Genomic DNA, 22500 nt, shown 5'->3' on the forward strand with positions numbered 1-22500 from the left:
ACCTTTGTGGCAAGACAGAGGCATGTGGGTCAAGGAGAGGTCACCCGACATCACCGCCCACTGACACTCTGACTCTGCCGACGACGAAAGTAAACCAAGTCCGCTAAATTTCGTGTCCATCTTACAGCATCATGTGAGCTACGCGGCGCTGTGCCGCGTCTTTGTCTTGATAGAAAATAATGCACCCACCAGTCTTAGGTTCGTGTGTTTCTCCGGTATCCAATGATAACTCCTGAAGCTGAAGGGAGTTACCAGTCTTTGATGGGCCTTGTTTGTTTACGCATAAAGCGTCAACCGCTTTATACGTAATTATTACATATTATTACTAAGAATTATGTACAAAAAATGTCAAGAAATTTAACAAGCAATAATCTACTTATGAAAAAGCTTCTTGTAATGACAAACGGGCGACTTGTCGCATGTCAACAAAACGGTCACTTTAACAAATTATTACTTTCAGCCGATAAACGGCGACGAGCCAAGAAAAATAAAATAAAATAAAATAAAATAAAATGTCGGTCCATCTATGTGACGGAAGGCCCTTTTTTTTTTTTTTCCCCTCTCACCGAGAATTACATTCAAGGCTAATGAACATGATCTCTTACTGATCTGTGATTTGAAAGCCAACAACTTGCTGTGACCCGGTGGTCATGCAGCACTTTTGTTAATGCGGAGCCGCAGTTTCCACAAGGCTGAGGTCAAACCTGTCATCACAGGCATCCCTCACCACGACGGACTACCCTCGCCATGGAAACTTCGATCAAACGCCATTCTGAGAGATGGCCCCAAAGCAGCTGAGATCTGGCACGACATGCACCTGGTGGCAGCGAGGGTGGCCGGCAGGCAGAGCTGCCACCCGGCAACAAGAGATTAAAGTACGAACACCTACGATCCCTACCGCCACCCCACACCTAGGGGCGCTCCCCCACTGCGTCCCATCTGCACTGCCTGCACGGGAGGGGGCGCTCTCTGCTCCTACGCGCAGCTGTAGTAGTAGTAGTAGTAGTAGTAGTAGTAGTAGTAGTATAGCAATACTATTTATTATAGTAGTAGTACAACATAAGTAGAGTAGATGTAGCAGCAGGAACGTTGGTTGTATGAACACAGAGGGCACACAACGGCAAAACAAGCTATCTGCTTCTATGAGACAACAAAGTTACACTTACACTATTTACGTCCCTACAGTACTTAATTATTTAATACTAAGCTAAGAACACTCGACGTGGACGGTAGCCAGGCCGGGATACTAACAGCAACACTAATACAGAGACCCCGTAATAGATCCTCAAACTATTACGGGAGAGCATGGGGAAGCCGAGCTGAGATAGGGCGGCAGGGCACGGTGTACTCATAACACGGGCAAAATGGATTTGGCAGGAAGGGATCGGTGGGCACGGGCGGAGGCAGGACGGGCAGGGATGCGGAGGCCGTGATCAATAGTGTGGTGCATCGCGGCGGGCCCCGAGTGTCCCCAGTGATCCTCTTCCGCTGCCCTTCCTTCTCCACCACGATCAGAGCCCTCACCGCACTCCTCGAAGCCTCAGGACGATGAATTTTAATACAAACAACTCATGATGTACCTTCCTGCCAACACAGAAAGCTGCAAACACGCAACGCCGCCATGCACATACTTCCTCACAACATACACCATATCTCGCCGCTTCCTGGTCTATCCACACCGCTCGTACTTCTAATTCAAGGCTGAATAAATACTTCATTTCCCTATACAACCTTAATGTGCTCGCTGGTGTCAAGGCCGTTGTACGGTTCCCCCATAAAGGTATCATTTACTTATCATCCGTGGCCTGAGACTCACGACCAAGGCCACCACAGCGAGAAGCAGATTGCTGGCCTGACCTGAGAGATGACAGTGGTGAATGAAGCTCGGCCGTTCTGAGTGATCGTCAAGCAACCGGTTATGACCAGTATTCATAAACGCTTTGCTCTCTCACCACGACTATTTTCAAAGGCTACAGAGATTATCTGCTGGGCTCTCAAGAATGTTTCTCCTGTTAATAATTTAGAAATCATCTTTATCTGTCACCATAAAAAAAAATAAAAACTCGCGCTACCTCAACCTGAGCCTTTTGAAGGTAGTGTTGCAGACAGAGGAGTTTTAGAATATGTACGTATGTATGAGTGCGTCTAGAAAACATGCACGCACACACACACACACACACACACACACACACACACACACACACACACACACACACACACACACACACACACACACACACACAACTGGCTTGTCTTCTGGCCATTCCACGCTACTCTTAGCTCATCTCCATCTCAATAATTTTGGCCCCAAGATTACCTCCGTGTGCCAGCGTGCAGGGGGGCAGGAGCCCGCACTAAGACCCAGAATAAGGAGCGCTTTTCCTAAATTCAAGAGGCCTTACTCCCGCTCAAGCAACACTAACACGCTTAATCCCATCCTATTGTGGTAGGATTTAAGGAGGCAAATTTCAAAACAACGCATGTAAATAGAGCAGCTTGAATAATCTTGCGGCGAGTATTCATGAGGACAATTCATAATGGCACGAGAGTATTTGAGGCAACACGCGAGGGAGGAACCGGCGGGGTGAAGGACCTAGAATGGAGAGGAGGTGGCGAGGCGAGGCAGGCATCCAGTGGTGAGCAAGACGTGGTAGTGGTGATGCACAGAGGCATTAGCTGACGTGAAGCACATGTGGAAGAGATGGAAGAAATAAATGCAAAGGACCTACGAGTGTTGAAGAAAAGAGGTAGTGTTGAAAATTAAGAGTATGTATCAATAGCGCTCTCTCTCTCTCTCTCTCTCTCTCTCTCTCTCTCTCTCTCTCTCTCTCTCTCTCTCTCTCTCTCTCTCTCTATATATATAAAGTAGCATGTTAAAAATTAAAAGAATACATATACCTATATAAGACATAGATGACGGAGAGATGTACAGCATGATGAAACAGGAAACGAATAAGTAGAGGTACACCAATTAAACTGTAAAAAAAATATATATGTATAAAAAAAGAAGAGAAGGAAAAGGAAAGATTGCATCGAAGGGAAGTTAAATTATGATGCAACACGCTGGGAGGAGAGAGAGAGAGAGAGAGAGAGAGAGAGAGAGAGAGAGAGAGAGAGAGAGAGAGAGAGAGAGAGAGAGAGATTCAGCTTCTCACCCTCTATACCACCACCACTCTCCTGTCATGCCTGGAAAACAAAAGAGCCTCAAAACGCGCGCTTCCACTCACTTCCAATATTTCCTCGGCCGACACGACGAGTGCTCATTACGTTAAGTATAGGCAATTAACGTCAGATTTAAGGCGCGCAACTAACTTCACAGCTCCTTGTAAGGGTTGGGCCGTGCGAGGCTCGAGTTGGCGGAGGCTGGCAGTGGGGGTGTTATTGTTGTTTGGTACAACTCAGTCTTGGCTTTCCAGTTGCTTCCTTCACCACCAACATCACTCCCTCCACCACCACATTTACCACCAACATCACTCTCTCCACCACCATGTCCTACTATCACTACTACCGTACCTTCCTTCCCACGTTCACCATCACGTCCCCACTATCACCGCTACAGCTCTTCATTCCCTTCCCAGCAACCACTAGCACCACTCCCTCCACCACCATCACTACTTCAGCTCTTCCTTCCCTTCCCAACAGCCGCACGCCAGCACGGAGGTCAGGTTGAAGGGTGATGGGCCTGGCAGACTAGGAGACCATTCAGGTCCTCACCACCACCACCAGCACTACCAAAGCCTCATGCCAGGTGCCAATGAGCGTGTCCGCCTTGCCTCACCTGAGTGGAATATCTTATAGACTTCTACCTACCTACCTTTCCCTTCGCTTCCCCCACGTCTCACCTCTTTGTTTCATGCTACCTTGGGGTTTTTGCACAAGGAAGTCCCCAAGTGTTATAATGGGTGTCTGATGTCTTCTCTTTCATGTCAGTCGTTAGGAAATATTGTTTACTTCGTATTTCACTGTTTCTTCGTCTATTTCATTATCTTTTATACAATTTATGTTTTCTGTAGCTGCTATGCGTGTCAGATGTCTGTTTTCTCATCTGTCACTATCAGATATCATTACTTTGTCTATTTCACTATTCTCTCATTTAGCTCATCATTTTTTTACACACTCACGTTACTCACCTATTGTTATTTATTCCACATTTCACTGACTTTTCCTCATTTAGCTAATAACGTTTTACGTACTATTATTTTTTTCAGTTGCATCACCACCACCACCACCATAGGGAAGTGGACAGGAGATGGCTCTTTCACTTCACCTCTGACGCCGTGGCCTTAATTAAAGACACCGGCACCGTGGGAACCTGCGGCCTCAACCCTCGTGGCATCGGCCCAGATGACCTGCCAGGCCGACACATTATACATACTGGTAACTGGATGATAGGGCGTGTGATGCAGCCATGCACTTAGGGATGACTTAAGAAACAGGGTTCTTAAGTGTAATGAATTGGAGCAAATTTAGTAGCTACGTAAATCTTGAAACCACTGACAGGAAAAAATGAGTTGTGTGGGAGTTCAAACTTTCTTGAGCTTGTACGTAGTTTTATATTTGGTTGATGGCGCGTGTAATACAGTCGTGCACTTAGGGATAACTTAAATAGCAAGATTATTAAATTTATTAATATATGTTGAGATATGTTGAGACATTTAGATAACATAGCTAGTTGGTGCAACGGTGCAAATTTACAAACCTAGATGGGATGCCTTTATGCACTACCACTATTCTCACTACAAATTGTTATCGCTGTTATTACTGAAATAAAATTTTGAAAGGCATCTCTGACAGAAAAAGGAGCAAAGTAATAGTTCAAATTTTCTTATGCTTGTAGTTTTGTTTTTTACTCAGTATATTCATTCAGGTACTACAATGAAGTGAAACGTGTCATACTCTTAGTCTTTGAAAATGCCTATACTCTATTTGCTGTGATGTCATTCTTGTCCATATATATATATATATATATATATATATATATATATATATATATATATATATATATATATATATATATATTCCCTAAAGCCCCGAATGTCAGGTATGCATGCTGACAAATACAGCAATGCTTGAAAACTGGTGTCTGGTGTCTCCACATTCAGTCGGTGAGGCAGACCAGCCACAGAGCCGCTGCAATCCGGTCTGGGTTTCAGTTATACAAGAATTTCATGTGAGGGGGAAGACGTGACCCGTCGCACCGTTGCCATGGCTACCTGATCCCCTTTGGAGGCAGACGAGGCCGCGAGTACATACCGCCAGCAGGCTGTTCACATTTGTCGCGCCCCATACCACTGAAATTCCGTTGTGACCCAAGATTGAGGGATACATTCTGGGATGGCGCTGGCAATACTGATGGTCAGGGTCTGCTCGTCCCCCATCCCCTCCCATTAGCAGCAACACCGATTACTTATGTAGCCTCAGTATTGATCTACACGTATCTCTAAACACTGATCACTCTCCTTATACCCAGACATATATTTAAAGTCTTGCCTACTCCATTTAACTGAGACTAAGACCCAACATCAAATATCAAGCTGCAACTTCCTCTCGGGTGTATTAGTCACGCTAGCCATGCATGACTGCTGGCCCAGCGCTGCCCATCTCCATGAATGAAATTGTTGTCAACTGAACCAGAACTCCAGCACGCACTCTCCAGATATCTACCGTCCCTTTCCCCACGGCTCTAAAGTTCCTAAAATAAAGCGTTCGAGGTCGTTTTCCTAAGCTCAGTATAATCCCTCAGTAACATTCAGTCGTTCCACACAATCAAGCATTGCTTGGACGCACGTAACCACACACAAGCATAACAGAATATTGTAGAGGTGTAGTCACAACACGTTCCCACTGTCGCCTCTGTACCTCAACGATTTGCCACAAGGAAAGTGTACCTGGTCAGGGCCACCCAGGGCTATGCAACGGAAGGCATGGTCTCTCTCTCTCTCTCTCTCTCTCTCTCTCTCTCTCTCTCTCTCTCTCTCTCTCTCTCTCTCTCTCTCTCTTTAAGTACTAAGGAGACTCTCTTAATGCTTAGTGCCCACAACGCCATGTGTCTAATTACATATCTCCACAAGTCGCCAAGGCCTCTCTGTTGAGTACGTTGTCAAGTTTGATAAACGAAACGCGGCCTTGCTAGCTTAACAGTTAAGCAAATATTTTAATTAGAAGATGATAACACATTTTTCTTCAAACGACCTTCAAGGGCCTCAACTCGTCGCCATGAAGCCTAGCCTGCCTGCATCCAGCAGCGGCGCCGGGCACAGCTGGTTCACCTCACCTCCCTACTGCCCTTATGACCTTTTTTGATATTCCCGCCAGGCACGCTACGTACGTACGCTGTCCCCGTGTCGAACTGGTGAAGAACTCTTTTTTTGGCTACTGGTTGTCAGGCGTGTTTTTTTCAATCACGAAGTGAGAATGTTGAGGTTAATCCAGGGTACAGAAAAATAAATGAAAAAAAAGTGTTGCATATCACTGGATAAACATTTTTCTTTTTTTACTATTAATTATAAAACTCCAAATAAAATTCTTACAGGTGTGTGTGTGTGTGTGTGTGTGTGTGTGTGTGTGTGTATATATATATATATATATATATATATATATATATATATATATATATATATATATATATATATATATATATATATATATATATATATATATATAAAGGAACGAGTTACGTGCACACAATCAGGTGGAATAGGGAAGGTCAGTCATACCACCAAGTGGTATGAATTAAAGTAACGACTAACACAATTTTCTTTCATCAGTTCTGCAAGGGTGAGTCCATTGACGAACGAACCGGCAACTCAATCTCCCCAATCAGTGGGTCTTGCTAATCAAGCACACGCTCTTCAGACTTAAATACGAAAAATTATAAATACCATTTAGATTATTACTATTGTTGTTGTTGTTATTATTATTATTATTATTATTATTATTATCATTAATATTATTATCATCATTATCACCATCTCCAAAGAAAGTCATTCCCAGCCTGCCAGTCATGAAGGCGAATGGGGAGGCGTGGGAGCCGGGGAGACGCGTCCCATCACTTTAAACACCATTATGCCTATCTATAAATTATATTAAATGATTATTCCGTATTGAAAGATTGGCAGACAGCCCATATATAAGCAGAGTATCACTTAGAAATCCCGGGTGTGAGACAGCCTGAACCTTGCACTCACTCCTCAACAATATACATCTCTCGGAAGTCACTCCATCTCGCAAGTAGAAACCAAAAAACACGAATTTACGTTAGTGTTTCTGAGAAGCTGCAGCTAACGTGGAGTGCTGTGGTGGCACCAGCAACCCCACACAGCAGCAGCAGCAGCCGCAGAGCGTGGGCTGGGTTGGGCCCGCGTAGCAACAACGGCTATTCCGAGCGCTCTTTGTTCCGGGGCTGAACGGTGAAGCCATCCCAGTAAGCAGCCGGCACCGATGCTCGAAATGCTCTCAAACACCTCCCATTGTTCGTGTATGCTTACGCGAGTACTGTCAACGTCTCCTTTAGTACATGGAATTAGGATTACACGAGCTGGTAACAGCACCAAGTTCTAACCTACATTGGAGACCCGCTAGGGAAATAGCCGGCTAGTTAATAAGGAGCGGATTCTGTGCACGTTATAGGGGCCAGCCAGTCCTCTAGATCCGTATCTCTTCTAATATCATGACTTGGACACGATCATTTAGGAAGGCACTACTCTGTGACTACACAAAACGTTGTTTCATACTTTAATACCACACTTTTCTTCTGCCTCCAGGAAGAATTATCGCGCCACTGGCAAGCCACCCCTGGCACACACATCAGGCTCCGAGTTAAAATGTCATATGAGCCAACCTCCCGCACACCCACCGGTAGCTCCACTGTCTTGGTTCAGGCTATTTTCGTTTCCTAATGGAAGAATTTTATTGTAAAGATATTCTCAGTTAGGGCGTGAGACTGAAGAACAGTGATGCGAGGCGTGCATCATCCTTCGGCCACCACACCGAGGTACATATCAACGGATGATTGATTGTGGCTCACTGAAGGTTGTCTCCAAGTGCGGTTTTGCACGCAGCGGCCATCTGGCGCCCAGCACTCAAGACCTCAGCTGACAAACCTTTCATTGCACGGATGCAGAATGCACTAAAAACACACACCTCGTAGTACTTGGCTTTACTTGATTAACTTTATATATATATATATATATATATATATATATATATATATATATATATATATATATATATATATATATATATATATATATATATATAAACTTCCGAGTTACTGTAAGGAAGCTGAGATCAGCATACTTTGGGGTGATGAAGGCACGACCCTGGGCCATGAATCACTAGGTGGTGTTCTACTAGCTCCCTCGCAAAGATTCCAAGTATATTTATTCACCACACACACACACACACACACACACACACACACACACACACTTGACTCAGTGATAGAATAATCTTATAACCTTAAACACTACTGGTGTTCATTACTTCGTACCTTCACTTCTTCCCCCTACCAATTCTGAATACACCAGCTTCTCTTGCATTAATGCTGCTGTTGCACTCATTCAGCTGTGATACACCGAATCATGACAACATAATTTTTTTGCTTACTTGACGTTGGCAGTTATTGCAACTCAACAATAACGCAAGAAGAGATCATACAGCTAGAGAACAATGATATAGGTTGTACTTACGACATCGGTGGTGACGGTTGGAGGCGGTAGCGTGTGTTGTGGACGAGAGCAGGGATGACTGCTAGAGAAGGAGGTACACACGTTGTGGAAGCACGCCCGGCACTCTACAAGGGGTAAAAGGGAGGACACCGTGTGAGAGGCATTATGCTGGCTTGGACTAGTGCCGTTACTGTGGCTGAGGGATCCTCCAGCAGTGCTGTACGAAAGGAGAGGTCCACTTCCCCCACTCACTGGTCCTCCACACGACTGAGGCCGACACAGACAAGTCAACACGTTGCTGCGACACTCGGACGACGTAGTAACATTAAAGCGAACCTGGTCCGACGACGGCCCGGAGGAAGTCCGGAGACACATGGGCGTTGGGGTTGGGCCGTATTTCAACATGTAATTTTCCTTGTCAATATTTAACACATGCTTATCCATATATCCCTTATCTCCATTGCTTCCTTTATTTAAGTTGTTCTCGGTGTCACAGGGACCCATGGCGGTGGTAGTGGTGGGAGAGGCAGAGACCGTAGCAGTTGGCGAGCCTCCCGGCGTGGTGGCGGCCCCGGTGTGGGCGTGTGGCACGGGCGGGCAGGCTATTGGCCGGGCAGCCTTCATCACCTCGTACAAAAAGCCAGTGTCGAGCATCTTGCCGTTGCCACCACTAGACATATTTATTCACGAACACCGGGCATACTCACACATACTTTTCTTTACCAATACTGCCAAATCACACTGCTAGATAGAATCATGTTCATTATCTGTGTATCATTTCACAATAACCGATGCAGCTTGGAGCCGATCGATTAATCAAATAGCGGATGTATATTTTCAGTTTCCTTATCACATAAGGATCTTCAATTATTGTGAAATACCGTTGTTCACATTCAAGATTTAGCTGGCGTCTGTCATGTTGAAAGACGCCAGCATCCAAACCTGGCGTCCCCGCGCTAGCGTGGCAGCGAGCAGACTGAGGAACAGCAGCACTGAGAGGGACTGAAGCCGCTCAGCGGCCCTGGGTCGGAGCGTTGCCTGTTGCCATGCCTCAAAGTATTTCCACAAGCAACGGTCTCCTTATTTAGTTAGACACGTACTGTTAATGCCCTCTGGTTCTTACCCTACAAGAAGACATTACATGGTCACTTCCATAAAAATGTGAGAAAAGAAAGAGGAGCAATTCGTGTAAAATTTGTTCCCGGAGCCTCTTCTTCTGGCAACATTGACGAAACATTTGGCAACTTTATCTTGCCTGGCTGAATGACAGTCGCTGGTCGCTAGGAGCTTGGTCTAAAACTAAACTGCCATGGTTCTCTGCAATTTCACTTTCTGTGCCGTATTTGATATCGCAGTGTATCATGTGACGAACACTTAACTTGAAAACAATCGATACGTGACTTAGTCTACAGAAGTAAAGTAATTTTATGAGGACTTCCTCGGGGTCCTTGACGTGCCCATATCTTATCTGCAGTCGTCCAGATCTTGTCAGTGAGTAATCGCGATCACAAAACTGGATATCTAGTGACACATCGCTACTTTTAAAGGGTTGCATGCAGCTTGGCCACATCGAATTTCGTACACGACGACCACAGCTTAAAGATGATAGCGCTACGAGCCTCCAGGCCGGTGAGGAGGCCAGCTGTTCGAGAGAGAGAGAGAGAGAGAGAGAGAGAGAGAGAGAGAGAGAGAGAGAGAGAGAGAGAGAGAGAGAGAGAGAGAGAGGTTAACTTCAGTACATGCAAAGAAAAACTTGCATACTTTAACCAACTGTCACCTCGCTTCGAGATACCCTTGTGACAAGTTTGCCTAGATGACCATAATTTGATGCACTACTACAAGATTCTTCGCAGATAGAGACAACAAAGCTTCTATCCCAACTACAACCAGGAATGCCCGAGATGAACACCAAGATACGGACTTGCGCTGACGTGTGGGTGTGACTGTTCTGTCCCTTTCTTTAGGCAGGAGAGGATGCCTCGCAGGGGAGGAAGTAATGCTGCTCGGCCGCAGAACAGGGCTCATCAGACTGCCTGGCGCCGCGAATCATGCACCACAAGTCCTCGTTTCACTGCTGCGTCTACAAATTAAAAAGCCTCATCCCGCGGCCGCTCCACGCTCCTCAGTATCCTCTTGAACGACCATTGGCGAGCAGCTCTAGAGTGCCTCATTCACTCCGCTATCTATCTGCTGGCAAGTGGCGACTGTAGCCTTAGGATGTCTGTGCGATTTCTTTCTATACTATTACTGCTACTACTTATGCTGCAGTAAGGTACTACTACTACTACTACTACTACTACTACTACTACTACTACTACTACTACTATTGTTGCTGTTGCTGCTGCTGCTGATGATGATGATGGTATTGTACTACTACTACTACTACTACTACTACTACTACTACTACTACTACTACTACTGCTGCTGCTGCTGCTGTTGCTGCTGCAGATACTGTACTACTAGTACTACTACTGCAATTACTACTGCTGCTAGTGCTTTTTGCTGCTGCTGCTGTTGCTACAACAACAACAACAACAACAACAACAACTACTACTACTACTACTACTACTACTACTACTAACTGCTACTACTACTACTAACTACACACACACACACCCACACACACAGTGACCTAACATTACATCAGAGCAGGGGACATACTGAAACCAATACGAAAATTAAGGAAAAAACATAGTGTGTCACGCCATGAGCAGGCGACACAGTAAATCCTTGGGAACAGACTCTAAGCTGGTGTGAGAACAGAGGCTCGTGGAGAAGGGAGATGTCACGGAGCGTGGAGGCGGGCACGTTTAAGGCTAATAATACTCAGGGTCGCAATTCTAGGCGGTTCTATCTTACTTTTGGCCCTAGACATTAGCCTTCTTCAGGGGCCGGAAAGAAAAATAAAGAATGAAGATTATCGGCTCATGAGAAGAAGGATTTGACGGGTGGAGAAGGAGGGAGGGGAGAGGGAGGAGCGAGGGACAGGGAAGAGTTGGGGAGGAGGGCAGGTAAGGTGGCTGAGGAAGAGGAAATCCGAAGTTATGTGAATAAGCCATTAGTAAAGAGGCGTGGATACGCAAGCAATAGGGTGGAGCAAGATGACAAATTAACACAAAGGAAGAACAAACATCAGACCTGTTGGCCCTTACGAGGCTGATGGATAATAACGTTGTTCAATATGGTGAAACGGTGTACACACACACACACACACACACACACACACACACACACACACACACACACACACACACACACACACATACACATACGGACCGGTACAGACTCAGTGCGATTCCCACCATGGTGCGAGCCATCAATCATTAGTATTTCCCTCCTAGATTAGTCTTACCGTTAGGATTAATGTTAAGTTTTTCCCCATCCCCTATGTACATTTTCAGTTTGTCAACTGCCTAAATAATAAACCGTTTATTATTATTATTATTATTTTTTATACACACACACACACACACACACACACACACACACACACACACAGTAATCTACATGTGTGAATCTTAACAGCGAGCGCTTTGTTCCCGACGAAGAAAAGAGGATGAATGAAATGACCGAGCGCATAATCCACAGTGGCTACGACAAGCAGATTGCGACATTTCCCGGGAGTGTGACGCCGGGAGGATGCTGGTAGTGGCGTTATCGACGTTAGGAAACGGCCAGACATTTGCGTCATCTCCAGAGCTGAGTCTGACTACACTTGGCGGAAAAATGGCTGAAAAAAAAAAAAGGCCCAGCAGCTGACTAGTAACGGTGCTGTACTAGTTTGGTTGTTTATTTGGTGCATTGTCTTTTTTTTTTTTTTATGTTCTAGGGATATCGTGTGAGTTGATTTGTGAGAGGAGGAAGAGGAGGAGGAGGAGAAGGAAATAACGAACGCTATTATGAATATTATGAACATTAACGAAGAGAGAGAGAGAGAGAGAGAGAGAGAGAGAGAGAGAGAGAGAGAGAGAGAGTGAGAGAGAGAGAGAGAGAGAGAGAGAGAGAGAGAGAGAGAGGAGAGAGAGAGAGAGAGAGAGAGAGAGAGAGGTGAGCACATACCTGCATTTCCGTACAGAGCTTAATATGACTTAAGAACTTGTGTTACGAAGAGAAGTTTGGTGTGTGTGTGTGTGTGTGTGTGTGTGTGTGTGTGTGTGTGTGTGTGTGTGACAGGGAGGTCACAGGAACAGAAACAGCAACCAATCAACCAATCAATAGAGGGCTGAGGATGGAGGAGAGGAGGGGACAAGGGAAGAAAACACGTGGATGCTTGCGTGCGTGGGAGCAGGCGGGGCAGACAGGGTAAGGCGAGGAAGGGCTGACGCAACCCCAAGCTCCCTCAGGCTGTATGACGCAACACTTGCAAGCCCATAACAGCCGGCCCGCCTACACCACACCCTGGCCCAGTACACCCCAGCTCTCCCCCACTCCCCCATCCCACAGCCACGACTCACTGCCTTCTTGTTACCAACGAGACACACACACACACACACACACACACACACACACACACAACATCTAACGTCACACTGAATCCTGAACAGACACTCCTGCTTAGCGTCACTCCCTTGAGACAACTGGCCACTTGCTGCGCTGGTAATTAATATTATAATGGACCACTATCACTACCACCACCACCGCCACCACCACCACCACCACCACCACTATCATTATCACAGGGGAGGTTTCATAAATTGCACGTAATTACAACCGAAGCAAACTTCGCGGCGCGTAATTAACCATCTCTAATTCAGCCTGACACCTTGCCTTGAGTTGTGTGTGTGTGTGTGTGTGTGTGTGTGTGTGTGTGTGTGTGTGTGTGTGTGTGTGTGTGTGTGAGTAGGACTCTTGATACGGCAAAGAAAGGACGGGAAGAATGCGCACACGTGACACACACACACACACACACACACACACACACACACACACACACACACACACACACACGCACGCACGCACGCACGCACGCACGCACGCACGCACGCACGCACGCACGCGAGAGAGAGAGAGAGAGAGAGAGAGAGAGAGAGAGAGAGAGAGAGAGAGAGAGAGAGAGAGAGAGAGAGAGAGAGAGAGAGAGAGAGAGAGAAACGGGAAAAGTGAGATACGTACTATACACACACACACACACACACACACACACACACACACACACACACACACACACACACACACACACACACACACACACACATCATCAAGCCTCAAGGGTGGACGAGCCTCAACAAACAAACATCGCTTGAGAGAGAATAGTTGAGCTAGGATTTTTGAGGCCCAAGACGGAACCCCCATAGCCCACAGCTTCCCTCGCAGCCCCCAGAGCCCCCCAGCAGCTCTTGGTTTCCCTTACAGTCCCTCCAGTCTCTAGACAGTTTAGTCTAACCCCCATCCAGCTTCTCTTGCTGCCCCTCTAGCCCACCTTCCAGCCTCTTCAGCCTCCTTTAGCCCACCTCGCAGTCTCCCACCCGTCACAGTCTCTACAGCTCCTCCTAGCTCCTCCAGCCCCCAGCAGTCTTATCAAAGAAGTATCCCCAACCTCACTCTCTGCAGGCCTGGACGAAATTATGCTGCTGTTTATTATTTTCTCGAATGCGACGTAAGAGAGAGAGAGAGAGAGAGAGAGAGAGAGAGAGAGAGAGAGAGAGAGAGAGAGAGAGAGAGAGAGAGAGAGAGAGAGAGAGAGAGAGAGAGAGAGAGAGAGAGAGAGAGAGAGAGAGAATCAAAACAACTCCTCTCTCATTTATATAAATTTATTCAGCTATTTATTTTATTTTATTTATTTATTTATTTTTATTTATTCTATTTATTTATTCATTTATCTATTTATTTATTTATGTGTGTGTGTGTGTGTGTGTGTGTGTGTGTGTATGTGTGTGTGTGTGTGTGTGTGTGTGTGTGTGTGTGTGTGTGTGTGTGTGTGTGTGATACGCAGGGGCAGGATGCACCGGAGTGAGAGGTGCGGGAGTGTGTGGCTGTGCAGGGCTGGTGAAGTTGTCAGGGTGCTTGCTGACTGCCGGGCGGGGCGGGGCGGGGCGGAGGAGAGGTGATGTGCGATTAAACTTTACGTGTTGGTGAGTGGGTGGTGCGGGTGTGGATACGTGGGTGTGTAGCGTGATGGTGAGGCTGGGAGTGGAGGTGCGGTGTGGGTGAATGTACGTCGAGAATTAAGGTAGTTAAGCAAAAAGGAACCTGAATTGAGAGAATGTAAGCAAGTAGGAATTAGATTAGGCTGGGCTAGATTAGATTAGGATAGACAAGATTGGACTAGATTAGGCTGGGCTATATTAGGATATGTTAGGGTAGACTGGTCTAGGTTAGGTTAGGCTACACTGGGTTAGGTTAGGTTTTTGTTGGACTAGGATAGAGTAGTAGGGTAGGTTAGGTTAGGTAGGAGGAGCATGAATTGAGATGCTGCAAGTTAGTAAAGGTTAGGTTAGTGCGGTGAAATGAATGCATGAAGTAAAGCGTGGAGAGAGAGCAGGCCAGAGGACTCCAGGTTAGTTCAGGTTAGGGTAGGTCAGGGAATAAGACGGGAAATGAAGGGCGTGGGGACGTAAAAAAAAAAAAAAAAAAAAAAAAAAAACCGAGAGGATGAAGAAAAGGGCGTGCGGCGGGCGTGGCTAAGGACTCCCGGCAACAGAGGTGTGCACGGTGGCGCCACGCGTGTCTTCACCTGCCTGGCTCAGCTGCTCTGTATCTTATCGAAGGAGGTCACTCGCACACCCGACCCATCACAGTCATAGCCACACCGTCCCCTCCCATCACCACGCCACCACCAACATCTTTTTACCCATCACAAGCCTATCTACCTATTACAGTCACTGCCATACCGTACCCTCCCATCACCAAACTATCACCAAGCCTGACCCTTCTGCTTATCACCAGCACTAAGCCAATGCACCCTTACAGTCAACGTGGCGCTCTAGATGTGCGTGGGAGAAAAACTATAGTAGCCATGAGACTTCCAAACAGCTTCACCAATCCAGTCTTTCACAAATATGCCTTCTGCGTCCAGCCTCGCCAGTACCTACCCAGTCAATGGACTATATTCTGAAACACTTGAGCGCCGCATCTCCGCTACATCCAAAAGTCTATAGTTGAAGTTACCCCGGTTTTAAAGGGAGTTTTTATGGTTTTAGTGACAAATTAAAAAGATTTCTACATTATTAACAGGAGAAACACTCTTGAGAACTTGCCTAATCATCTCTGTGGCCTTTGAAAAAAGTCGTGATAGGGGAGCAAAGCGCATCAAAATACGGGCCTCAAGTAAACAGCTTTACCAATACTTCCCAGCCTTAGAAAGCTCTACCGAGCAAAAATAAAGCTAAACTATCTAGTTTGAAATACTCCCATCCCTTCTTTCGCTGTCAGTGCGTCTCGAAATAACTCTAACCTTACACTAGACCATTTGATTAAGACCGAGGGGAGACACCACAACAGTCAAAGAGGGCTAACATGAAGCCCTCTTTCTCTAAATGCAGCAGTTCAGGTTAGGTTACGTTACGTTATTACGTCTCTCTCTCTCTCTCTCTCTCTCTCTCTCTCTCTCTCTCTCTCTCTCTCTCTCTCTCTCTCTCTCTAAGATCATGAAAGGTTAAGTGGCAAGTAGACTTATCAGGCCAAGATTTATCGCTGACATAGCTCCCTCTCTCCTCGTCAAGCTGCACGTTATTGCTACGATGGGTTATCTTGTTCATCACCACCACTCGGATCTTGGCCAGAAGAGAATTCCAAGCATCTATACAAGTGTGTGGAAGAGTCTTAATTGAACGTGACATGTGTAACTTCATATGAAACGAGTGATGTAACAGTTGTGCTGAGAGAGAGAGAGAGAGAGAGAGAGAGAGAGAGAGAGAGAGAGAGAGAGAGAGAGAGAGAGAGAGAGAGAGAGAGAGAGAGAGAGAGAGAGATTCAACCATTCATTGTTTCATTCAAGTAAGTCCCTCTACCATACACCTTTCTCTCTCTCTCTCTCTCTCTCTCTCTCTCTCTCTCTCTCTCTCTCTCTCTCTCTGATATAATGAAATATCAGAAACACATCAATACCTCCTCTACAGCAACACCCAGCGTGGCCCGCGATAAGAGGCGCCTCAAAAACAAAACACTACTGAAGAGGCGCAATGTTGCCGTGTGTGACTGGTGCGGTGTTGTCAAGTGTAAGAGTGCAGTGAGGTGAGAAAGAGACAGGAAAAAATCATAAAAAAAAGACAAGGAAAAGAAACTTACATGTTAGACGATCGATATGTGAGGGAGTGGTGAGTTCAGTGCCTACCAAAGACCCTGCTGGCCACGACCTAAGCTGACCTGATCTTCCCACAGGTGTCTTATAAGCGGGTCTTGCTAGATATCGGCTTTAATTCATATCTTATTCGGCTAGATAATGTTTCAGCCCCCGGAGACCATAATGGAATCAGCGGTGTGAGGATTAGCTCAGGGAGAAGTGCACCAAAGGGACTGCTTTCTCAAATGTTCCGGCGTCCTATCTCGACTACTTTCAACAGGACCTAGTGGAAGCTGTTAGGGTTTTCAAGGGTGTTCTCATGATTTTAGTGATAGTTTGGCAAATATTCTGCATCATCAATGGGAAAACATGGACGAGAATCAGAGGAATCATATTTGTAGCCTTAGAGAAAAGTCTACAACCCAGCGCGTTTTAGAGTACCGGTCCAGGATGACACGGAGGGAAGGGGAGACAGGTGGAAAGGCGCCTGGCAGGGAGGGCCGAGGTGCCTGCAAGGGTAATGGAGGGAGGGCCGCGGCGAGGTGACGTGTGGTGACCCCCTGTCTTGATCTTGGCTCCTGCAAGCGATATTCCATCCCGCACGTCTCAGCGCGATGTCTTGTCAGCTGATGAGGCAGTCCACCGCGGCAGCCTCGACTCCGTTATCGCTCCCACCTGTCCTCTGCGGCAGCTGTTCCTCGCCCTCAAGCCGCCGCTCGCTGCCTTCTCTGGTGAGGAAGGTCAGCGCGGGGTGCGAGGTGCCCGGCGCGGCGAAAGCTGCCCGCCTTCACTCAACATACCATCTCATATTCATAAAGATGGCGCGCGCCTGCGGCCAGTCACTCAGGCACCCAGGTTAATAACCTATCACCAGCTGGCTTGCCTCCACCTGGCCAGTAGTGGAGATAAGTGAAACCGTATTTGTACTAGTGTTTTTATGCAGCCCAGACACCGCCGGCACTTGGGCGAGGCGGGTCGTGAAAACGTGCAGCCTGAGGGCGGCGGTGCAGCCATCCGTGCCGGGGCGGTGCTCAGCCGGCTCTGATATTGACGAGGGGACTAGTTTCGTGGGGTGCAGCTGGCGTGTACAAGAAGCGGCCATTACCGAGGGCCAGGGAGCACGGCACACAGAAAGGGTGGGTCAGGGCGGTAGGCTGCGTGGGGCCTCGAACAAAGCATAGTCGGGCGGGCTGGCTCCTCACCTCCATTGTGTGGCCGCCATGACAACACTCCTCCACTTGTCACTCAGAAAAACACTCCCCAACAAAAATAGGCCCTCTCGATCCTCTCAGCAGCCATTCTTCCGGCGCGTAGGCCTATACACTGCCGAAACATGGCGCCTTCGTTAGCGGAGTGACGGTCCTATTGTGGGGCGCCGCTCGTAAACCCCCGGTAGGCAGGAAGGATTGAGGAGTTGTCCGGCAAATCAGTCACTCCCACTATAGGCCTACTCTGACGGGGCGGGGGGGCAGGGAAGGCGGTTTTCGTGCGGCAGGTGATGTGTGTGTGTGTGACAGCAGGCCTGGCTCACTTCCCCCAGCACCCGAACTAAACCCCCCCCACCACCCCCGACCACCCAATGCCGAGATGAAAAAGGTGGAGAAAAAAAAAAAAATCGACGGAGGCCGGACGACCAACACAACACCTGCGGACGACTACGGCATAAGTCTCTGGCGAAGACGAGGGGAGGACGACCAAGCCTCACCTGCCACGACCACCTTGTTCTATCTGGGCGGTGCGGGGGGCGGGAGCGGTGTGTGGGGGAGGGGAGGAGAGTGTGGGTAAAAGTAAGAACAGGTTCGGGTGGGGTTGTAGGTTGAAGGAGCTGCGGGAGTGGGTACCAGGGGGGCTTAGCGGGTAGAAGGGCGCAGGTAGGAAGGTGAGGCAGGGAACAGGTGGGTATATTCAGGTAGATTAGAGTGAGAGGGTGAGTTGAGGCAGCGGGAGTGAGTGATGAAGACGTGCGCTGATGTGTGATGCGTGAGAGGTGAGTGGGTGAGAGGGTGCAAACTCGTGGGGTGAGTGGGTGAAGACGAGGTGGTCAGTGGGATGAATGGGTGAGTTAGTTAGGTTAGGTTAAGTTCAGCTGGGTAAAGTAAGTTAATATAGGAGTTATTCAGTTAGGTTAGGTTAATTTAGGTGAGATAAGATAAGAGTATGGTAAAGTAAGATATTGTTAAGGCTAGATTAAGCTAAGGTAAGTAAGGTTAAAAAAAGTTGTTAGGTTAGCTTAGGTAAGGCAAGATAAGGTAAAGTAAGGTAAGGTAAGATTAGGTAAAGTAAGGAAAGGTAAGGAAAGGGAGGGGAGGGTAAGATAATGTAAAGAAAGCTAAGGAGAGGCTAGGATAAATTAAGGTTTATTTTATCAGTTAAGATAAGCAAAACTAAAGTAAGCCAAGGCAAGTTATCGTTGAGCTAAATTAAACAGACAGAAAACAAAGAGTACAGAGAAATAAAGGAATAGCGAAATGTAGACTCAAGGAGAGGCTGGCTAAGATAATGCAGGTTAAGCAAGGTTAGGTCGACGGGATGAAGAGAGAGAGAAAGACAGGGGAGGAGAGAGGGAGGAAGGCTGCATGATAAAGACACAGTAGCGAGGAAAGACTCAGGAAACAGTAAAATTTCTCGGTATCCCAAGTGCACATATACCCACTTCTTTTCCCTCTCATTCCCCCCGTCCTACCGTTACTACCACCTCACCTCAGCCAGTCTTCCACCCGTCCACTCCCAGTCATTTTTGTCCAGTCCTACCTCCTACTTCCGTCCATTCCCTTCTCCCTCCGTTCCCCCGTCCCCCTTCTGTGCTATCCTATCCAGTCCTACCGTCCATTCACATCCCATCCCTTCCGTTCCTCCGTCCTCCTATCTGTCCGGTCCCATCCTAACCCTCCTTCTCTCTCCTGCTGTTCTTGCTTACCTCACTTCACTGTCCCGTTTTGTAAGAGTCGGTAGCTCTCTCGCCAAGACCAGTGGGGACCCAGAGAGAGAGAGAGAGAGAGAGAGAGAGAGAGAGAGAGAGAGAGAGGAGAGAGAGAGAGAGAGAGAGAGAGAGAGAGAGAGAGAGAGAGAGAGAGAGAGAGAGAGAGGAGAGAGAGAGAGAGAGAGAGAGAGAGAGGAAAAATTTAAACATTGTATATCCCACTACGCAGTAGAGAGAGAGAGAGAGAGAGAGAGAGAGAGAGAGAGAGAGAGAGAGAGAGAGAGAGAGAGAGAGAGAGAGAGAGAGAGAGAGAGAGAGAGAGAGAGAGAATCTTAAATATATCCCACTACGCAGTAAATAAGAGAGAGAGAGAGAGAGAGAGAGAGAGAGAGAGAGAGAGAGAGAGAGAGAGAGAGAGAGAGAGAGAGAGAGAGAGAGAGAGAGAGAGAGAATATACATCCATGCATAGTCCAGTGAGCTTCAGTAACGAGAGTGGGTGAATGGGCGAGAAGGTGACGGGCAGGTGTGTGTAGGAGTGCGTGACTGTGTGTGGGGCTTAGCTGGATGGCTGGGCGGAGGGGAGGGGAGGGTAGTGGTGGGGTGAGGAAGGGTGCTTACACGTGCGACCCCCAGCAAGTGTTACGGCTACTGAAGGAAGAACACAAAGGAAAACAAAGGGAGGATAAACACTGGTAGATAGATCTGTTGGTCCTTACGAGACTCCTTGTGATGAGAGAGAGAGAGAGAGAGAGAGAGAGAGAGAGAGAGAGAGAGAGAGAGAGAGAGAGAGAGAGAGAGAGAGAGAGAGAGAGAGAGAGAGAGAGAGAGAGAGAGAGAGAGAGAGAGAGATTGGAAAGGAATCGAAATTTGGCAACGTAACAAGGTCATGCAGCGCTGGCTAGAGTTACCGAAAGAGCGCTGTTTCTGCCGCCAAGAAAGTGCCGTGAGCTGGGATCGAACACACGAAAGAGAGAGAGAGAGAGAGAGAGAGAGAGAGAGAGAGAGAGAGAGAGAGAGAGAGAGAGAGAGAGAGAGAGAGAGAGAGAGAGAAAAACGAGACGAGGAACGAGACCACACTCTCTCTCTCTCTCTCTCTCTCTCTCTCTCTCTCTCTCTCTCTCTCTCTCTCTCTCTCTCTCTCTCTCTCACACACACACAACCTATTCCTTGGTTTGTAAGGCACCACAGGCCACTGGGAACACGCACCCCCCTCCCCCCGACCCCTCCCTTCCTTCTTCCTTCCACCTCCCCGCCCCCAAGTCTCAGAGAACGAGAAAATTAAAAGGACGACGTGACGAGCATCAAAATATACCTGCCAAAAACATGTTAATCACCTCACGTCTCGCACGCCCAGGTGGTGGTGGTGGTTGTGGTGGTGGTGGTTGTGGTGGTTGTGGTGGTGGTGGTGATAGGAATATAGTGATGAGGATTCAATGGAGGAGGAGGAGGAGGAGGAGGAGGACTATATAGAGGAAAGATCGTACCGGGGAAATGAAAGGAGGAGGATAATGAGGAGGAGGAGGAGGAGGAGGAGGAGGAGGAGGAGGAGGAGGAGGAGGAGGAGGAGGAGGAGGAGGAGGAGGAGGAGGAGGAAAAGGAGGAGGTATGAAAGTGCTTATTACTTATTCCACTTGCTTGACTTGAAGGAGAAGGTGCAGGAGGAGGCGGAGGACGAGGAGGAGGAGGAGGAGGAGGAGGAGGAGGAGGAGGAGGAGGAGGAGGAGGAGGAGGAAGGAAGACAGCCTCCTCAGACCTACCCCGGGAGGACTAAATCACCCCCACCTCCTTCGGTAACCATGGAGATGCCCTCTCTCTCTTCCTCGCTTTCCTCCTCCTCCTCCTCCTCCTCTTCTTCCTCTTTTGCCTTGTTCATTCACTGCTTCACTCCCCGCTGGCTGTGGAAACGGAGGAGGAGGAGGAGGAGGAGGAGGAGGAGGAGGAGGAGGAGGAGGAGGAGGAGGAGGAGGAGGAGGAGGAGGAGAAAGATGATGATAACGGCAAAGAATTTTGAACACATTAAAAAGCAAGGAAGGAGAGAGAGAGAGAGAGAGAGAGAGAGAGAGAGAGAGAGAGAGAGAGAGAGAGAGAGAGAGAGAGAGAGAGACGAAGACACCCCCTTCTCTCTCTCTCTCTCTCTCTCTCTCTCTCTCTCTCTCTCTCTCTCTCTCTCTCTCTCTCTCTCTCCCCACAATTTCATTTCAAAACACGCTTTCCTTTGCGTGTTGAATGATATAATACGTCTTTTTTTCCTTTTTTTGCCTTTTCTCTTGTTTTGCGTCGCCTCTCCCTCTCTTATCGACCTTCCCTCCCGCAGAATTGACAGAAGCTTTACCGGACAGAAATCCGCGTCTATCCTTCTGTCTGTCAGGAACTACGCGTCTGTGCTTTTATTGAGGGTAACGCGTCAATTTTTTTGTCTATCAAGGCGCCTATCCTTCTATCTGGATTGACGCGTCTATTCTTCTGTCAGGGCGTCAATTTTTTGTCAAACAGGACGCCTATTCTTCTGTCTATCAGGAATGACGTGTCCATTCTACTGTCTATCAGGGCGTCTATTTTTCTCTGTCTATCAGGAATGACGCGTGTTATTCTGTCTATCATGGCGTCTATTCTTCTATTCATCAAGAACCCCACGTCTATACTTCTGACTATTAGCAAGGGGACATTCATCCGTCTATGCAGAAGAGGAG

At 47.5% G+C, this 22500-nt stretch overlaps 1 protein-coding gene across 2 annotated transcripts in view; it reads right to left on the reverse strand.

Moving 5' to 3' along the window:
* LOC135108159 (phosphatidylinositol 3-kinase regulatory subunit gamma-like) overlaps positions 1-22500 on the reverse strand; it is a 107275-nt gene that overhangs the window by 17306 nt on the left and 67469 nt on the right. Inside the window, exon 3 of one of the 2 annotated variants that reach the window (XM_064018908.1) lies at positions 8691-8794. Coding sequence is in view for 1 of the 2 variants with exons in the window: in XM_064018905.1 (XP_063874975.1) it covers positions 8691-9347 (657 nt within the window). In the remaining variant the exon portion in view is untranslated. Of the gene's footprint in view, positions 1-8690; positions 9654-22500 lie in introns of those variants that run through there. The other variant, XM_064018905.1, reaches the window with a different exon arrangement.

This window comes from Scylla paramamosain, chromosome 16, assembly GCF_035594125.1.
Source record: "Scylla paramamosain isolate STU-SP2022 chromosome 16, ASM3559412v1, whole genome shotgun sequence".
Classification (NCBI taxonomy): Eukaryota; Metazoa; Arthropoda; class Malacostraca; order Decapoda; family Portunidae; genus Scylla; species Scylla paramamosain.